The 17,832-nt window shown below is 42.7% G+C and overlaps 3 protein-coding genes across 5 annotated transcripts in view; 1 reads left to right on the top strand and 2 right to left on the bottom strand.

The window, feature by feature from the left end:
- Positions 1-2,092, bottom strand: part of LOC310785388 (desmin) — a gene marked incomplete at its 5' end in the record, with an annotated part of 5,778 nt that extends 3,686 nt beyond the window's left edge. The window contains 3 exons of the mRNA XM_083646442.1: positions 95-244; positions 465-624; positions 1,866-2,092. Coding sequence (XP_083502568.1) covers positions 95-244; positions 465-624; positions 1,866-2,092 — 537 coding nt within the window. The remainder of the gene's footprint in view (positions 1-94; positions 245-464; positions 625-1,865) is intronic.
- A 1,470-nt stretch (positions 2,093-3,562) lies between these two features.
- tstd3 (thiosulfate sulfurtransferase like domain containing 3) lies at positions 3,563-16,230 on the bottom strand. 2 transcript variants are annotated; one of them, XM_083635983.1, is made up of 5 exons: positions 15,995-16,230; positions 15,704-15,880; positions 14,084-14,243; positions 13,414-13,507; positions 3,563-3,795 (listed from the first exon to the last, which is right to left on the bottom strand). In XM_083635983.1, exons 1-4 carry the CDS (start codon positions 16,137-16,139, stop codon positions 13,453-13,455), a joined length of 537 nt encoding a protein of 178 aa, XP_083492109.1. In that variant the 5' UTR covers positions 16,140-16,230; the 3' UTR covers positions 3,563-3,795; positions 13,414-13,452. The 2 variants fall into 2 exon arrangements, with proteins under 2 accessions (XP_083492109.1, XP_083492108.1); XM_083635982.1 differs by lacking the exon at positions 3,563-3,795 and having other exon boundaries at positions 12,716-13,507.
- An 840-nt stretch (positions 16,231-17,070) lies between these two features.
- usp45 (ubiquitin specific peptidase 45) overlaps positions 17,071-17,832 on the top strand; it is a 122,350-nt gene continuing 121,588 nt past the window's right edge. For both annotated transcript variants that reach the window (XR_014552681.1, XM_083635969.1), the window contains exon 1: positions 17,071-17,249. The gene's annotated coding sequence lies outside the window, so the exon portion shown is untranslated. The remainder of the gene's footprint in view (positions 17,250-17,832) is intronic.

Raw genomic sequence — 17,832 nt, 5'->3', positions numbered from 1 at the left:
CTCGCCGGGAAACAAAGATTTCACTCTTCATGCTCTATTGATCATTTGAAATGCAAAAGCCAAAACAGAAGTGACTTGACTAATTCTGTCTCACCCGCTGAACTCTCATCTGGTCAGCGATCTTTTTCAGCTCCTTCAGCTGCTGCTCATACAAGAGGCGCAGACCGGACGGCTTCTCGTGCCGGTTCTGGTAGGCCTCGATCTCTGCCTCCAACAGCTTGTTCTGCTGCTCAAGTGATCGAACCTGCAAGCACAAGAAAACCTCTTCTGTGATGTTTCAAGTGTGCATGATGAACCAGACACCACAATATGCATCCTGTCCATGTGCTCAGAGGGGAGAGCCCACATTTCTTTTTGATTCAGTGCCCTATCTGTTGTGGCACATCCAAGCCTGGTCAGACATATGTATCTATACTATCCTTATGGGAGAGATCAAAGGTGTCTGGTTTTGAAGGGGTTTGTACCTTGTCAATATATACAGCCAGCCTGTCATTCAGGACAATCATCTCCTGTTTTTCACTTGTGCGGGTGCTGAGGAATTCTTGGTTCTCAGCTGCAGCCACATCCAGATCAATAGGAGGCTCTCCACCAGGCCCAAGACATACTACAGCCCCGGCACTCATGCTGCAATGACAAGTCAATACACATTACTTGACCAGAGAGCCACAGATGTCACATTTGTATGAGAAGATGAAGGCATATTATAAGAACATCTGAAAGACAGAGGTTAATAATCACAAGCCACCTTATGAGAAACACTCAGAGACCATGTTGGAAATAAGTGGTCACACTTTTACATGTTTATCCCTTGGATTTTGTTGCCTTTTATATCCATAATAAAATCAATCAATCAAAAACTCCATTTCATATGGTGTTGATTTATTTCCACAGTGACTCTGTGATGTCGGAAGCCCATACGCTGTGATCATGTTTTATTCTTTAACATTAAAAATATATAGTTTGGAAACAATAATTATATATATATATATATATATATATATATATATATATATATATATATATATATATATATATATATATATGTGTGTGTGTGTGTGTGTGTGTGTGTGTGTGTATGTATGTATATATATATATACATACATATACACACACACACATATATATATATATACACACATAAATATAAATATATATATATATAATCAATACATACACGCACGCACGCGCGCGCACACACACACACACACACAAACACACACACACACACACACACACACACACACACACACACACACACACACACACACACACACACACACACACACACACACACACACACACACACACAGAGTATGGGCAGTATACAGTATGGGCCAAACATTCATGTTGTGGCAAGATTTGTTTTTTAGTTCTTTATACTTAATTGATATTACATACACCATTATTATGTGTTATTAGTTTAATACATATTCAAATCAATCAATTACCTCTTAAAATAATGAAAATCATGCATAAGAACATTTGGTATTATGGGGGTATCAAATCTTGAAAGCTTTAAAGAAATCTAAAATAAGTTATGAATATATATCTGCTATTTGCAATCATTACAAAATGTAGTAACAATAGACAAAATATAGATCGAACATAATAAATATAATGTAATGATAATAATGATTGTGTATTGTGGATTTTAGGCCTATTTCTAATCATCTTTTAATATGTGCTCACCATTCCTATATCAAATTTTTGTCCTGCATACAAGTACATAATTATAGAAGTTATACAATTAGACTGTTACAAATTGAAAGCGAGTAGAGAATAATCTAACTGTATAGCTTTCTCTCATCACATTTCTAGTGACTTTTTGAACCCTAAAAGCTGCGTCTGCGGCTGGCACAGCTTACCCACTTCCAGCCATACGGGACCTGCGCACGGCCGAGACGCTCCTTCGCCCCATGGACTCCACAGCACGCATGCTGCCGGTCCCGACGCTGCGGGAGAAGCCGATGGAGGCATGGCGGACGTCCCTCCTGGTGGGGGACGGGCTAGACACCCTGACCTGGTAGGACGAGCTGCTGCTGTCCTCAAAGTGCCGGCGATAGGACGAGATCCTCTCCGGGCTGCGGCTCATGGCGGCGGAAGTTCTCTGAAGGAAGGAAGCTGGGGTGGAATGTTGCTGTTGGGCCTCTCTGAGAGTTTCCTGTGCTTCACCACTGCAGCTCCTTCACACTCCCAGCATGTGCCCCTCGTCTCAGGTTTTATACCCTGCTGCTCACCACTGCCAGCCGTGCCCCAGCCCCGGCCAGGACAGCCCAGTGAGCCAGCACCTGTGGAATCTCTAACCTCCACCCCAAGGAAAGCCTGACCTGCTGCTCAGATATCTGTCAGCAGCTTGTGAGGAACTGATGGACTTAGTGGAGTTGAAGCTGTTTGTATGCAAAATGCGCCCATCATTCTTTCCCCCAGGGAAATACAGAGTAGGCTATACCACTCACCAGTGTAGAATCGAGTTGGACTCGACTCTTGAGTCCTGGACTCATGTTCAGGACTTGTGACTCGACTTGGACTTGAAGTTGGACTGGAGCATTCATGCATTCGGACTCGGAAGTTGGAGATGAGGACTCAGACTTGATAATTGATAATTTTTTGTGTAATAGGCCCTAATAATTTGGCATAAGATATTGATAGCTATATTAACACCATGACATTATTCAATTTAGCAACGGCAGACACATGTGGATTCACACCTATGTTCAGTAACTCCAGACTCAGGTAATGGGGACACAACTCAAGACTCTTCTGTGATGACTCAGACTCGAGATATATTGACTTGACTACAACACTGCTACCCACCTATCAGTCTAATTTCTATCCAATCTGTATTGGGCTACATTACATCCACTACCTCTGTGTTCACCACTACACCACTGGGCAGCAGGCAGGGGGGCAGCATCCAGTCAGTGATCTGACGTGATCTACTCTGATGGGACGAGGGCCTTTACTTGCAGGGTGGATGACCTGAAGAGGTCACGGCCGCAGAGGGATAGAGGGCCCCGGCGAGATTTGACATAAATTAGTACCTATTAGTCTGGTCTGTTTTCAACATATTCAAAATAGAGTATGCAGGAAAAGAACAATTGAATTAACTGATTCAGAGGAGAAATAAGGATGGTGAAAAGGGAAAGGGGGTGGGTTGTCTGAAGTTTACGGTTGACATGGCGCCGAGATATGAGGGGAGAAAACAGTGGCCTGGCCTGTTCAGCGAGAGTCTCCAAGGGTCAGTAAACTGCTGTCCTCATAACATTAACTGGCCAGGAGACATCTATATCACCTCCTAAAGCAGTGGTTCTCAAACCTTTCTGGCTTCAGTACCCCCTTTCCCTGATCTCTGAACCCAAGTACACCCCTTACCCGACTTGTTTGGCTTTTGCTTAGAATTTTGCTCTAATTTTGCATAGAAAATGATACCATATGATGTGGTTAACCCACGTTTTGAAGAATATAACATTACAAAACGACGCCAATGCTCCAGTCGGCTATGAGTGAGATACAATTAGTGCCTCCTGAGCAGATTTATTTTAATGTTTCATTCATGTTCACAATTTATTCTTACATTTTTCCATTTCTTTCAAGTACCCCCTGTAGTACCTCCACGTACCCTAGGCCTAGGGCTATGCATAGCCCAGTTTGGGAACCACTGTCCTAAAGGATAGCAACACACCACTCAAGTTGACACACAGAGAGACGAGGGGAGAATAGATGTGCATCTTGATGGATTTAGTGAAGGTCTCATTTGTTTCCACTGACCTCAGACCTTGCAGCAGTGTGGGACTCCTGTGGGAGGAGGAGGATGAATCTTTCAGTGATGTGAACAGAGTCTATCTCCACTGACCAGCTCTTTTCAGTAAGCAGCCAAGTAACGTCACTCATATTGCACTCATATTGCACTCATATTGCACTCATATTGCGGTATTTGTAAAGTCATCAATTAAAAGCCTCAAGTTGCCTTGTTTTACAATTAAATTCAACAGTAACCCTGGATGGGGAACTCAAGAGAGAAAGGTCACACAAAACATTGTTCCTTCCAGAGTGATTCATTACATCTCTACTCTTTTCAGTTTTATCAAGCCTAAGTGTTTCCAATTTTCTGATCTGAGTACCGTAATTACACTTATGGATAATCTGTCATTCCTATGATCTTTGACAGTTAAATCAATATTTAATAATGTGAAGAATTGCTTCCGAAAATACAACCGACCTAACATTCAAAGATGTAATTTAAGAAAAGAGCAACTGTTATTACAAATATGTTGGAGGCTTTCCTTGTGTACTTGGAGGATGCCTTTTTATGCCTCCGCCGGCGATAGCCAGGCCGGAGGCATTATGGATCCGGGTTGTCCGTCCGTACGTACGGCTGTCCGTACGATGTTTGTTAACGCGATATCTGAGGAACGCCTGGACGGAATTTCATCAGATTCGCCTTAAACATTCACTTAGGCTCAAGGATGATCTGATTAGATGTTGGTGGTCAAAGGTCAAAGGTCAGGGTCACTGTGACCTCTCAAACGCCATTTTCAAGCTTGTTAACGCGATATCTGAGGAACGCCTGGACGGAATTTCATCAGATTCGCCTTAAACATTCACTTAGGCTCAAGGATGATCTGATTAGATTTTGGTGGTCAAAGGTCAAAGGTCAGGGTCACTGTGACCTCTCAAACACCATTTTCAAGCTTGTTAACGCGATATCTGAGGAACGCCTGGACGGAATTTCATCAGATTCGCCTTAAACATTCACTTAGGCTCAAGGATGATCTGATGAGATTTTGGTGGTCAAAGGTCAAAGGTCAGGGTCACTGTGACCTCTCAAACGCCATTTTCAAGCTTGTTAACGCGATATCTGAGGAACGCCTGGACGGAATTTCATCAGATTCGCCTTAAACATTCACTTAGGCTCAAGGATGATCTGATTACATTTTGGTGGTCAAAGGTCAAAGTTCAAGGTAACTGTGATCTCACACACCCATTTTCCAAGCTATGTAATGCAACATCTCAGGAGCACCTTGACGGAATTGCTTCCAATTTGCCTCAAATGGCGATTTGGACTCAAGAATGAACTAATGGTGGAGGCATAAGTCCGCGTTGCGGTCGTTCTAGTTTATATATATAATAATAGAAATCATAACAGTTGTTCAAGTTATTTTATGTATTCGCTATCAATGGAGTAGTATCCAAAAGTTGCCTCTTTAGTTAGGGACTTGGGCCATTTCCATAAAGCTTGACTAACCTGAGGGCTGTACCACGAATGTTGTATAAGAAGATCCAGGATCTGTCCCTTGATCTGGTTTGGCTAAACCAGATAATTGGCATGTAGCTGAATTCTAGTTAAGTCATACCACGAATGTAGTTATCAACTCGTTAAGTGGATCCAGGTTTTTCTAATCAAGCTGAGAGCTCGTGCACATGAAAATGCCCATGCACAGGAGCTTGTGCCCGCAAAAGAGGCGTGGTTTTTAACAACTAGCCAATCACAATGCAATATGGACTGCTCCAGCTTCTACAGCGCCAGACACGCCTATTTCCTCATTCATTCAAAGCGCAAATCGTGAAGCTTTACTATGTATGTCAGAATCAAAATCTGCGTTGGATATTATTAGTCTGTTCCCGAATGACTGTCTAAAGTTACCACTTTTATTCACATCAGTAATTTATTTGAAGAGCGGTTTCTGCCTCCACGTATCTACAGCAGCTCAATTCACCCTCTCAATAAACTCAATATAACCTGCATGTCTATTTCCAAAATCCGTAGGCATTTTTAGACCATTTAGGCTCAATGAATAATAATGATCTCATGATGTGTTTGGTCGCACTGATGGAATAATTCCTATAGGCTAATAGGCTATCAATAAAAAAAGAATGATAATAAAATTAAACTAGAACGACCGCAACGCGGACTTATGCCTCCGCCATTAGTTCATTCTTGAGTCCAAGTGGATGTTGGAGCCAAATTGGAAGAAATTGCATCAAGGCGTTTCTTTGCAGAATTGGATATTTGAGCCAAATGTGAAGAAATTTAGTCAAGGTGTTACTGAGATATGGCGTTACCGAGCTTGAAAATGGCATTTGTTAGGTCACTGTGACCTTGACCTTTGACCTTTGATAACCAAAATGGAATCAGTTCATCCTTGAGCCTAAGTGAATGTTTAAGGCGAATCTGATGAAATTCCATCCAGGCGTTCCTCAGATATCGCGTTAACAAGCTTGAAAATGGCGTTTGAGAGGTCACAGTGACCTTGACCTTTGACCTTTGACCACCAAAATCTAATCCGATCATCCTTGAGCCTAATTGAATGTTTAAGGCGAATCTGATGAAATTCCGTCCAGGCGTTCCTCAGATATCGCGTTAACAAGCTTGAAAATGGTGTTCGAGAGGTCACAGTGACCTTGACCTTTGACCTTTGACCACCAAAATCTAATCAGATCATCCTTGAGCCTAAGTGAATGTTTAAGGCGAATCTGATGAAATTCCGTCCAGGCGTTCCTCAAATATCGCGTTAACAAGCTTGAAAATGGCGTTCGAGAGGTCACAGTGACCTTGACCTTTGACCTTTGACCACCAAAATCTAATCAGATCATCCTTGAGCCTAAGTGAATGTTTAAGGCGAATCTGATGAAATTCCGTCCAGGCGTTCCTCAGATATCGCGTTAACAAGCTTGAAAATGGTGTTCGAGAGGTCACAGTGACCTTGACCTTTGACCTTTGACCACCAAAATCTAATCAGATCATCCTTGAGCCTAAGTGAATGTTTAAGGCGAATCTGATGAAATTCCGTCCAGGCGTTCCTCAGATATCGCGTTAACAAGCTTGAAAATGGCGTTCGAGAGGTCACAGTGACCTTGACCTTTGACCACCAAAATCTAATCAGATCATCCTTGAGCCTAAGTGAATGTTTAAGGCGAATCTGATGAAATTCCGTCCAGGCGTTCCTCAGATATCGCGTTAACAAGCTTGAAAATGGCGTTCGAGAGGTCACAGTGACCTTGACCTTTGACCTTTGACCACCAAAATCTAATCAGATCATCCTTGAGTCTAAGTGAATGTTTAAGGCGAATCTGATGAAATTCCGTCAAGGCGTTCCTCAGATATGGCGTTAACAAACATCCGTACGGACGGACATCCGTACGGACGGCCGGCCGTACGTACGTACGTACGTACGGACGGACAACCCGGATCCATAATGCCTTCGGCCTGGCTTCGCCGGCGGAGGCATAAAAAGGCTGCTGAACTGAATCGACACGGTACGTGCGGGCATAGATTTCATTTATAAAAAATTGCCTATTTTGTGGTCACATATAGGCTATTGGCAGCAGAGTCGCATATCTCCATATTTCATACAAGGACTATGCTGGAAATAATATGAAGTTCAATCACATCATACAGGGCAAAAGCAACACAGTTGCAGCTGCAAAATGCAGGAGTAGCCTAGATATGAATAATCTGTGTGCAGGCGATCCCATATTAAATTTCTTAGATCGTAGTAGGCTATTCTAGCATGAACATGTCCAACCCAACGTCAGCCTCAGCTCCGTTGCGCACATGCCACCGTGCGCTTTGGAGACGTTTATGTAAAAAAAATTATGCCGGTTTAGTGATATTTCTCCACTCACCATTCAGCTGCAATCGATCGGCGGGGTCAAACAACGTACCTACTAGCCTACTTGAGAGCACAAAAATGAATATATAAAAACATATTTCAAAGTGGTAAGTAGGGCTTAATTTAAATGTAGCCTGCAACAAGTGCAAGGCTTCAGTCCTCGATTAATTCAACAGGAGCCTTTTTTCTTCTTCTTTTGAATGCAATGTATTTTTCATATGGGGACCATATGAATGGCGACTCGCTGTTTCCAGAGAGCTGATTGGTAAGCAGGTGGGTCTTTCATGGGTTTTGATCTTATCCTCTGAACTTAACCTGCTACAAAGCAGGTTAGCTGTAAGTTGCTATGGTGATCTATCTCGGTAAGAAGTTAACTAGCGTCGTGGTACGGCAAACCTAGGGTTAAACCTGAAGTTACCTCGCTAAGCCACTAATCTTGCTTCATGGTACACCCCTCTGGACAAGACCATGAGAATAACGTTAGTGAGTTGGGTTTGGTGGATTTTCACCTTAAGCTGTAAAATGGGATGTTATCAGTCAATTAATCAAACAAACTTTATTTGTATAGCACTTACAGCAGTAACAGGGAACAACTTGGACCAAAGGCCAATAGGCCATGGTCCACATGGTAGATCATTTGTACCATAATCACACAGGGAAGATTGTTAATTTGGAAACAGACGTCGGTCACTTTAAATCATAGATGACTGTTAATGTTCCCTGGAGGGTCAGTGGCAAATTCATACTGAGATGCAGTGGATATTAGAGCTGGCTGTTCAATCCCGTAGATCATCCTACTCCCAGTTTTTGTCAGCCAAATAAGCAAAGCTGCCAAATGACTGTTGTCGCAAACTTTTGTCAATACAAACACAAGCCCCCCAAAAGTCTGCTTGTTATCTGTGGGTTTTCAGATCCACCTAACATATCCCTCAAAATAAAAGTCACTCTTAAATTTTTTTTTCTTTTTCTTTATTGGATAATATTGGCAACATATGCTCATTGTTGCATCTATGAGCAACAAGCTGTGTATTATTTACGTTTCAACCTGAAATGTTCTAGTCTTATTGGTTTGCATTGGAAGACTTGAGATCAACACAGAATCACACACAGTTTAGTCATTTGCATAGATTGTTTGAAATGTCTTTGGGATTCACAGATTAGGAAACCAACTTCTAGTTGTTTCTTCTAGTTCTAACTATTACTGACACCGGTGGTCATTAGAGTAACTGCAGGCAGCGTGTGAACGAGCTGGCACACAGGCACCATACTCGTACGTGCCCAAGCAGCTGCCTGGCAGCAGCAGACTGTTGGTTGCTTTCTAACGTTAACTCATAAAAGTCACTTGAAAATGGCAAACTGGACAATTTATCCGTCAAATCAGCCTCGAGATGCCCAGGAAGGATTCTGGATGAATTATCGGACATTATTGTGGCATGTCTGGTCGTGTTTTGGCTTGCATTGGCTGTGGGGAAATGGATAAGGATATTCACGTTATCGTGAGCCAGGAACTACCTTACCCCGCTAGCCGGGCGCTTCTCGCTCATACTGAGCATTAGCACCCGGCGAACGTCAACGCATTTCCCATCAAACAATCGTGCCGCTCTCATGTCTAGGTATAAAAAGCAACCCTTACCTGAGCCAAACACATGAAGTGAAGACACTATCCGATGTCCAACATCCTCTTCTTTTAAATACACCTTCCAAATTATTGCATAAAATCCACTTTTCTGTATTTGAAAAACCGAAAATGTAGGCGCAATACCATCCGGGAAGTGTGGGGGGCATTAGTGAGTATACAGTGAGTAAACAGTGAGTCGTTGTTCCGGGTTGCTCCAGATGAATGATTTTCGTTTTTTCAAAGACAGAAAAGTGGATTTTATGCAACAATTTGGAAGAGGCACCAATATGTATTTAAAAGAAGAGGATGTTGGGCATCGGATAGCGTCTTCACTTCACATGTTTGCCTCAGGTAAGGGTTGCTTTTTATACCTAGACGTGAGAGCGGCACGATTGTTTGATATTGTTTGATGGGAAATGCGTTGACGTTCGCCGGGCGCTAATGCTCAGTATGAGCGAGAAGCGCCCAGCTAGCGGGGTAAGGAACTACCCTGCTTTCCCTGTATTATACGGTACCGTCTAATGCCTGGTGTTGACCAAACTGAACAGTCAAACAATGTTCCAGAAGCATAACAGTAACATTAGGCATATTTACGACTGTTACATTCATTAATATCCACACAAGACGGTAACGTTATTAGTGGAGCTGGGTGGTAATTTCTATAAATGTAAATCTGTAAATCAATATTAGTTAGCCGTGATTAGCATCACTATGTGATCTTAGGGGATTGCTATCTACCTCTGTGCTATATTTTACTGTGTTATTACTAATAGTAAGTATCATCATTTTTTGTACCATGTATCTTGATTGTTTAGACACTAGGATTTTCTTTTATTTCTGTATTTGATATGTACTGTGTGCGCACAGGACTCTGTGTGCCCAGGGACTACAGATGCAAATGAACTCTTAGCTATCTCTGGTGCAATATGTTTATTGTGTACTGTCCCTGCTCAAATAAACAATAAAGATAAAGATAAAGAAAAGATAAGCATCAAGCTAACGTTCTAATAATGGACAGTCTCACTTGAGCTAACTGCTCCCCCGGTACCGTCTAATGCCTGACGTGTGATGTGAGCTGGACGCGACCAAAATGAACAGTCACACAATATTCCATAAGCATACGTTATGCATATTTACGACTGTTGCATTCATTATCAACACAAGACGGTAACGTTATTAGTGGGGCTGGGTGGTCATTTCTATAAATGTAAATCTGTAAATCTATGAGTTAGCCGCATTAGAACGTCACATCCGCCAAATTTACCGGGAAAACTTGACCAGCGACGAGCAGAAAAGTCCTGCAATATCTTTGCAATGGGTGAACGCAGAGAAACGTTGTTTGTTGTATCAAATAAATAAATAAATTTTATTTTGAACCTCTAAACTAGTCTCTCCGGATTGAAGAAGTTTATGTGACGCAATTTTAAACACTTTATAGAGCAGGGCTTTTTGCACGACCTCTTTCACTCCGATCTGGGGAGGCTGTGTTTAGTTCCTGACCCGGAATTAGCCTCAGAACATTTCTCTCTTGTATTTAACTCTCTTGCTGATAAGCATGCCCCCTATAAAACTTTTAGGATAAAAAATCGTTCTAGCCCTTGGTTCAATAGCTGCGTTAAAACAGCCCTACGTCTTAGAGATTCGGCCTGGTCCAAGGCGAGATCCTCTGGTGCCCCTGCAGACTGGTTACAGTTCAGGAAGTCTAGAAATAAGTGTATCAGTTCAATCAGAAAGGCCAAGTCTGACTTCTACTTAACTTCACTTAGCAATGCACAAGGAAATTCAGCTAGTTTCTGGAAAACAGTTAAATCGCTAAAACCCACAACTAACTCCGCCCTCCCTCCTCAGATCATTGGCGAACATGGCATAATCTCAGAAAAACTGCAAATGTGTGACGCCTTTAACCGTCACTTTATCTCTGCTGGTTATTTGTTTGACAGATCTTTTAACACCACGGTCCCGCCGGTCCAAGCGCTGGCTCCACCAGCAGAGGATCCTCTGACCACCTCCCCGTTTGCAGACCGCTTCTCATTCCGGCCGGTAAACACAAACGAAGTCTACAGGGCTCTATCAAAATTAAACATAAAGAAATCAAAGGGTGAGGACGATATTGCCCCTTTCTTTTTGCACCTCGGTGCACAATTGATCGCCCCCCCGATTGCTCATATCATTAATTTAACGTTTATCTCGGGTGAAATTCCCTCCGTCTGGAAGACCGCTCAGATCACACCTCTGTTTAAAGGTGGCGACCCGAGCATTCCAGACAATTACCGACCAATTTCCAAGCTGTGTAGTTTAGCTAAAGTCCTCGAATCACTAGCGAATGAACAACTACGGGCCTTTCTAGACACATACAACATCCTCCAATCACATCAATCCGGGTTTAGGCCCAGACACAGCACTGTCACTGCTACCTCTCTAGTTGTAAACAATATACTAAACTGCCTTGACACCCGCCAGCATTGTGCGGCCCTCTTTGTCGATCTGTCAAAGGCGTTTGATACTGTTGACCATAACATTCTGTTGAACAAAATGGCCTCCATTGGTCTGGACGACCACTCACTCAAGTGGTTCGCAAACTATCTTTCCGATAGAAAACAATCTATTGTCGTTGACAACATAAGATCCAGCTCCCTATCTATTGGTAAGGGGGTCCCCCAAGGATCCATTTCTGGACCAATACTGTTCACCCTTTACATCAACAATATTTTTTTTCCTATAGAGCATTGTAGCGTACATTTCTACGCGGATGACACAATCCTATATTGTGTCGGGGACACCCCTGCTCAGGCTGTTGAGAGGTTACAAGCCGCATTCAATACTCTACAGCGGTCCTTGTTTGACCTTAAATTGGTCCTAAATTCAAATAAAACTAAATGGATGCTTTTCTCGAGATCTCCTCTTGTCAACGACAGTTTAAGTGTAATTACTTTGCAGAATGACCCAATTGAACGTGTTAATTCATATAAATATCTAGGCATCTGGCTAGATGCCAAACTGTCCTTTACCGTGCATATAGATCACCTTGTAAAGAAACTAAGGAGGAAAATAGGTTTCTTGTATAGAAATAGATCTTGTTTTTCATTCTGCACTAGAAGATCGATTGTTCAATCTCTAATATTGTCTGTTTTTGATTATGGAGATATTGTGTACATGCATGCCTCATCAACTGCTTTGAAGTCGCTCGACACTGTGTATCACAGCGCCCTGCGCTTCATAACAGGTGATTGTTTTCTTACTCATCATTGTATTTTATATGAAAAGGTGAGCTGGCCCTCTCTGACAGCTAGAAGAGAACAGCACTGTCTCTTATTTATTTACAAAGCCTTGATTGGACAGCTTCCACTGTATCTGTCTTCACTTCTTACTCACATCAACACCAGTTATTGTACACGCTCGCAATCTCACCTCAGGCTGCGTATTCCACGAGTGAGATCCGAACAAAGAAAGACTGCTTTTTCATTTTATGCCCCTAACAAGTGGAATATACTCCAGGACACTCTAAAGCTGGAGAAATTGATCTCTCTGGACTCATTTAGAGTACTCCTCGAGAGCACACTGCACGAGGAATGCACATGTTTTAGTTGATTATCATTTGTTCTTATTGCTCTTATCTTGTCTGTCTGTAACCCCTTGTATATGTTCATTGTAACAGGGCGCTCTTGAAAATGAGAGCTTGCTCTCAAGAGCCTTCCCTGTATAAATAAAGGCAAAATAAAAAAATAAAAAAGTATAATTAGTATCAGTTTACCCAGGGACTGGCACAGGTCTGGGTACGGGGTTGAGAAACGCTGATTTAAAAGACCAATTGTGACAGGTTACAAGTTGTGATATAGTAGCACTAGCACATTACAGATTACACATTACAACACATGCCTACATTCACCCATTCACACACACATTCATACACTGAAGGCGGCAAGCTACCACGCAGGGTGCTGGCACAATTTGTGCTGGGAGAAATTTGGGGTTCGCTTGCCCAAGGACACTTTGACATGTTGACTGGAGGAGCTGGGGATTGAACAACAGACCTTCTGATTAGCGGACTCTAATATTAGCTATTTAGAAGAGAGAACAAGCCAGCACTCTAAATGTCCTTTCACAAGTTTAATTTATCATCTGGACAGCAGCAACGAACATTTCAGCAAACAGGCCTTCTTCAGCGTCTAATATTAGCTCTACCTTCTGAGCCACAGCCGTCCCTGTTCCGTTATCCCTGGATCAGCTCTGTTGGTTTTTCACCCAGTCTTTCCATCCACCAAGGTAATTCTGAACACTGCAATGTGGAAAGAAACAAAAACTGAACCAACCATTGCATGAACAGAGGTCAATCTTCCATTGAGTTTATAGTGGTATGTTTGAATTGGTGGGGGAAAACACATGGTAAGTAATACATTGTATTTATCATTTGCTTTGCTAACCTCCTAACCTAAGTAATCGTCTAGCTAATTTTCAATCAGATACTGTGAATGTGTCATGTGGTATTGTGGCAGCTCTCCAATGTGCGTGGCCTGTTGGGTAGGCAATATTACGCAACTAAGGGTCATTAACCTGAAGTAAGTTCAACTGATCACCATCTTGTGATGGAATATAAAAGTCATGCACAAGATTCTGTTAACCAAATTCGGCCATAAAAACATGCATTTCTAAATGAGGGACACTTGACAATCTTTGTCAAGAGTCTAAACAAGGGGTCAGCTGTATCGTATCTTCTTGTTAACTCCATGACATCTCACTTCAGACTATCTCATCCAAACAGGTGTTCCAATAATGTTAGCCTAAAACCATTTGTGAGGTTAGGAGTGGTGGTGTGAGAAGCAATGATTTTGACAAACAGCGGTCAATGTCTCACTCTTTGTATCCCAGGGAGGCAGCTGCATCGAGTGCCGTCTTGCTCCTGATCCCCTTCATGCAGCTGAAGACAATGTTATCCATCCGCTGGGGCATTTCTCCCCCGTACTTCTCCTTGAAATCCTCTGGGTCTAGCTGGAGTGCAGCGTTCACCTGTGCCACTGTAAAGTCAATGAAGTGAGCACTGATGTTAACAGGCTTGGTCAGTGATGAGCGGTAGTAAATGTGTGGTAAATCTATCAGGTAAGCCTAGCTCTGGATATAAAGGCTGGAGGTTTCTGGGAACTCTAACACCAAAGCATTAGATTTATCATGATGAATATTACGAGTCAAATGTAAGCCTGACCTGTCTCTTATCAGGGTGTCTGCAAGTCTCATCAAGATGACTTCAAGACCCTTTAAGTTTAAGACATTCCTATGTCACTTTGAAGGAAATATACGGTAAGACAGATTTTGCCGTTGAAATAAATGTGAAAATAGAAATGACTTTAGACTTATTCAGAATAAAGGTTTGACTTCTAAAAGTGATTTGTTTTCAATTGGGTTTTTTTCTGATTTCCCCCCATTTTCTCCCCAATTGTACCGGTACTTGGCCAATTCCCCCTGCTGCCCTGGTCGCTGCCCCCTCTGCCGATCTGGGGAGAGCCGTAGCCACACAAATGCTTCCTCTGATACATAACTGCCAGCCGCTTTTTTTTAAATTCTGGGCGCTTCACTGGCAGGATGTAGCATGTGGGAGGATCACGCTATCCCCCCAAAAATTCCCTTCCGCCCCGGACCGACCAGAGGAGGCGCTAGTGCAGCGACCAGGACACATACCCTCATTCCGGGTTCCCACCCACAGACACAGCCAAACATGCCTGTATGGACCTTTTTTACAGTCTATGGTATGGACGCACGGCCAAGCCAGAGGTAACACGGGGGTGTGAACCTGCGACACCCGTGTAGGCAGGGAAGATACTAGGGCTGTGGCGATTCACTTATCTCCCGATTCGATACTATCACGATTCTTGGGTGCCGATTCGATTTATATTGCGATTCTTAAGTATTGCGATTCTACGATTATTGCGATTCGATATTACGATTTATTGCGATTTTTGTTTATTTTTTTCTTTTATTTTTTCAGTTTGTTTGCTTTTTTACACTAGATTAGAACATGGGAAAAGTTGAATCATACACTAGAGACTGTATATTATATATCATGAGTAGGGCTGGGCGATATAGTTAAAAACAGGGGCGGACTGGGATCATAATTCAGGCCGGGCATTAGATACCAAGCAGGCCAGGCCGATATGGGCCGACGCGCGTGAAATTTTACAATGAGATGCACCCACTTTAACCCTGAAGTGTAATTATTACTTCAGACTAACTAATAAAGTAATAAAACCACTAGTAAACCAGTAGGCGGCGCCTGGCCTGCTGTTCAGTGAGTGGCCTGACTGCAAGCAGCAAAAAAAAAAAAAAAATTTTTTTTTTTTGCGATTATCGATTCTGGAATAAAAGATCGATCCAAAAAATCGTGACATTAAAAATCGCGATACTTGGGTGAATCGATTTCGTCCGACCCAACTCTATTTGGTCTTGTATAAAACAAGCAAGAGAGAATCAACCACACACTCACGGGGGACGTTAATTGACCCGGGGATGACGCCGTACTCTCGGAGCTCCCACGGCTCTCTGACATCTATCAGCACAGTCTTCCTAGCGGCCAGCAGCTGCTTCAGCTGCTCATAGCTCACATCTGTACTGGGTGGCGAAGAGCTGAACCTGCGCAGCAACACTTCTGTAGTTTGCGCATCTGGAAGGTAAACAGACGTGAGAGTAATAATAAATGTGAGAATTGTGTTGGTCTTCTCAAAATAATATTACATCACCTCTCTCTCTAACCATACCCTGACATAACATAACTCACATGTAACGTTACAACTGGAGTGAGTGTTGACCAGGCTGGACAGAGAACGAAGTCCTCTGGCAGAAGCGACGGGAAGCGCGTTGCTGTTGTTGAGTAACAGCCGTGGGACCGAGCCAGCGAACCTCCAACACCGTCTGAGAGCCATTGTACTCCCTGTATTACTACTAGCACGAATTCACCACATACCCCCAAATATATGCAGCGGTTACGAGAACGGGTCACGCTGACACGCTCTGATGATGGGCTGTCTGGGTCACGCTACTAGTGTGACCTGCGCATGCGCGGAAGGAAGTACGGCTCACATAAAGGACAAAATGAGTAACAGCCACTGTGTGATGGGTCATAGTAACAAATGTAGTAAACTTTCCTACTCCAACCTAACTCTAACGCGATCACATTGGAGGAACATGAGCCTCCTGCTATGTAGGTTTCCCTTGTAAACCACCACTGACCTACAGTACATGATCGCTACTCAAGTTGGCAAACGCAATGTTGCTATATGTTGCATTCAGGTGCACTGTAAAGACGGAAATACAACCCCATATTCCTACTTGAACATAACTGTCCACCTCAGCTTTCACTTTCACTACCTTGGACGGCCAACACCTCTCAGTCAACATGTAATTGCTGCACTTCTATGGAAATTACATCTATCAATGTATTTGTCAAAATGGACCATTACCAGGAGGACACAACTTGAAACTTTTGTTAAGTTGGACAACTGTAATGTACTCAAACATATCACTCAATAAATTCAGATGTCTTAATTGTGAAAAACAATCCGGTACAATCAATGTCTAATCATGGCGTTGATGTTTTTTAACGCTGAATGTGTCAGGGTGTCAACCAATCAAGTGTACATGTCAATGTTTTTCCCCAGAGCCAGAGATGTTTTTTCCCATAGGACGCTAATGCAGCATTTGACCACACTGAGCCACCGTAGTGCGTCACATGTTGACTGTTGGTCGTGTATCGAAATGTCCCGACAGTTTCAGAAAGTCAACATCTAAATCGAAAGTGTAACTAGTGTTAATTGAGAGAACTATCATATCGCTCTCAGTACAGTATACTTCGGATTGTAATGTCTTAGTATTTCTCCTGTATGCTGTGGTAAACGCACCTGTTTATTTGAGGTTGATTCACTCTGGCAAGCTAATTTAGCTCGCCTGCTGCTACAGTAGCTAGGAAGTGTTGACAGCTACAGTTGTTGGCTCACGTTGGCTAACACAATCAACACAGGAGCTAAATTAAAGAGGTGAGCATTGCGCAAGTTGTGGCTAACCTAACCACATTTGACAATAATACATCAAACCATTCGCCTTTAAGTTGTGTGTTGATAAAGGTTAAAGTTGCCAAGGCCTTTGCTGCTCACCTAATTTGGATGAGGCCTCTCCGTGTTTTTGCCAACTGAACTAACGTTAACATAACGTTAGCTAACTAACGTTAACCCGTCCTATAACGATACGTTGTAACCATAGAGGTTGTAACACGTTTACCTGCAGACGGTTTTCACGGAATTGTGTTGCTACGGTCAAGTAACAGTTTGGAACCTAGCTTATGTCCTGTCAGTCATTGTACTAGCAAACACAGGAAGTATTAAAGCTGGGGGAAATTTAGAATGTTTATGTTGTCGAGTTGAACCAGTGATATTACATTTCCATGTTAAAATGAATGTCTAACATTACCTTCTTGCTCTGCCTACTACAATGAGTAAAATGAAGAGTTGGGAGTGTGCGAAAAGGCGTGAGACAGAAACTACTGCCTACTTTGCTGTCAAAGCATATTTTGTTAAAGCGTGGCTGCTTGAAGGGGATGATTCAAGGTGCTGTGTTCATAGT

The sequence above is a fragment of the Poromitra crassiceps genome (genome assembly GCF_964638095.1).
Source record: "Poromitra crassiceps genome assembly, chromosome: 1".
In the NCBI taxonomy this organism is placed as follows: Eukaryota; Metazoa; Chordata; class Actinopteri; order Beryciformes; family Melamphaidae; genus Poromitra; species Poromitra crassiceps.
This window is presented reverse-complemented; position numbering and strand designations above follow the sequence as displayed.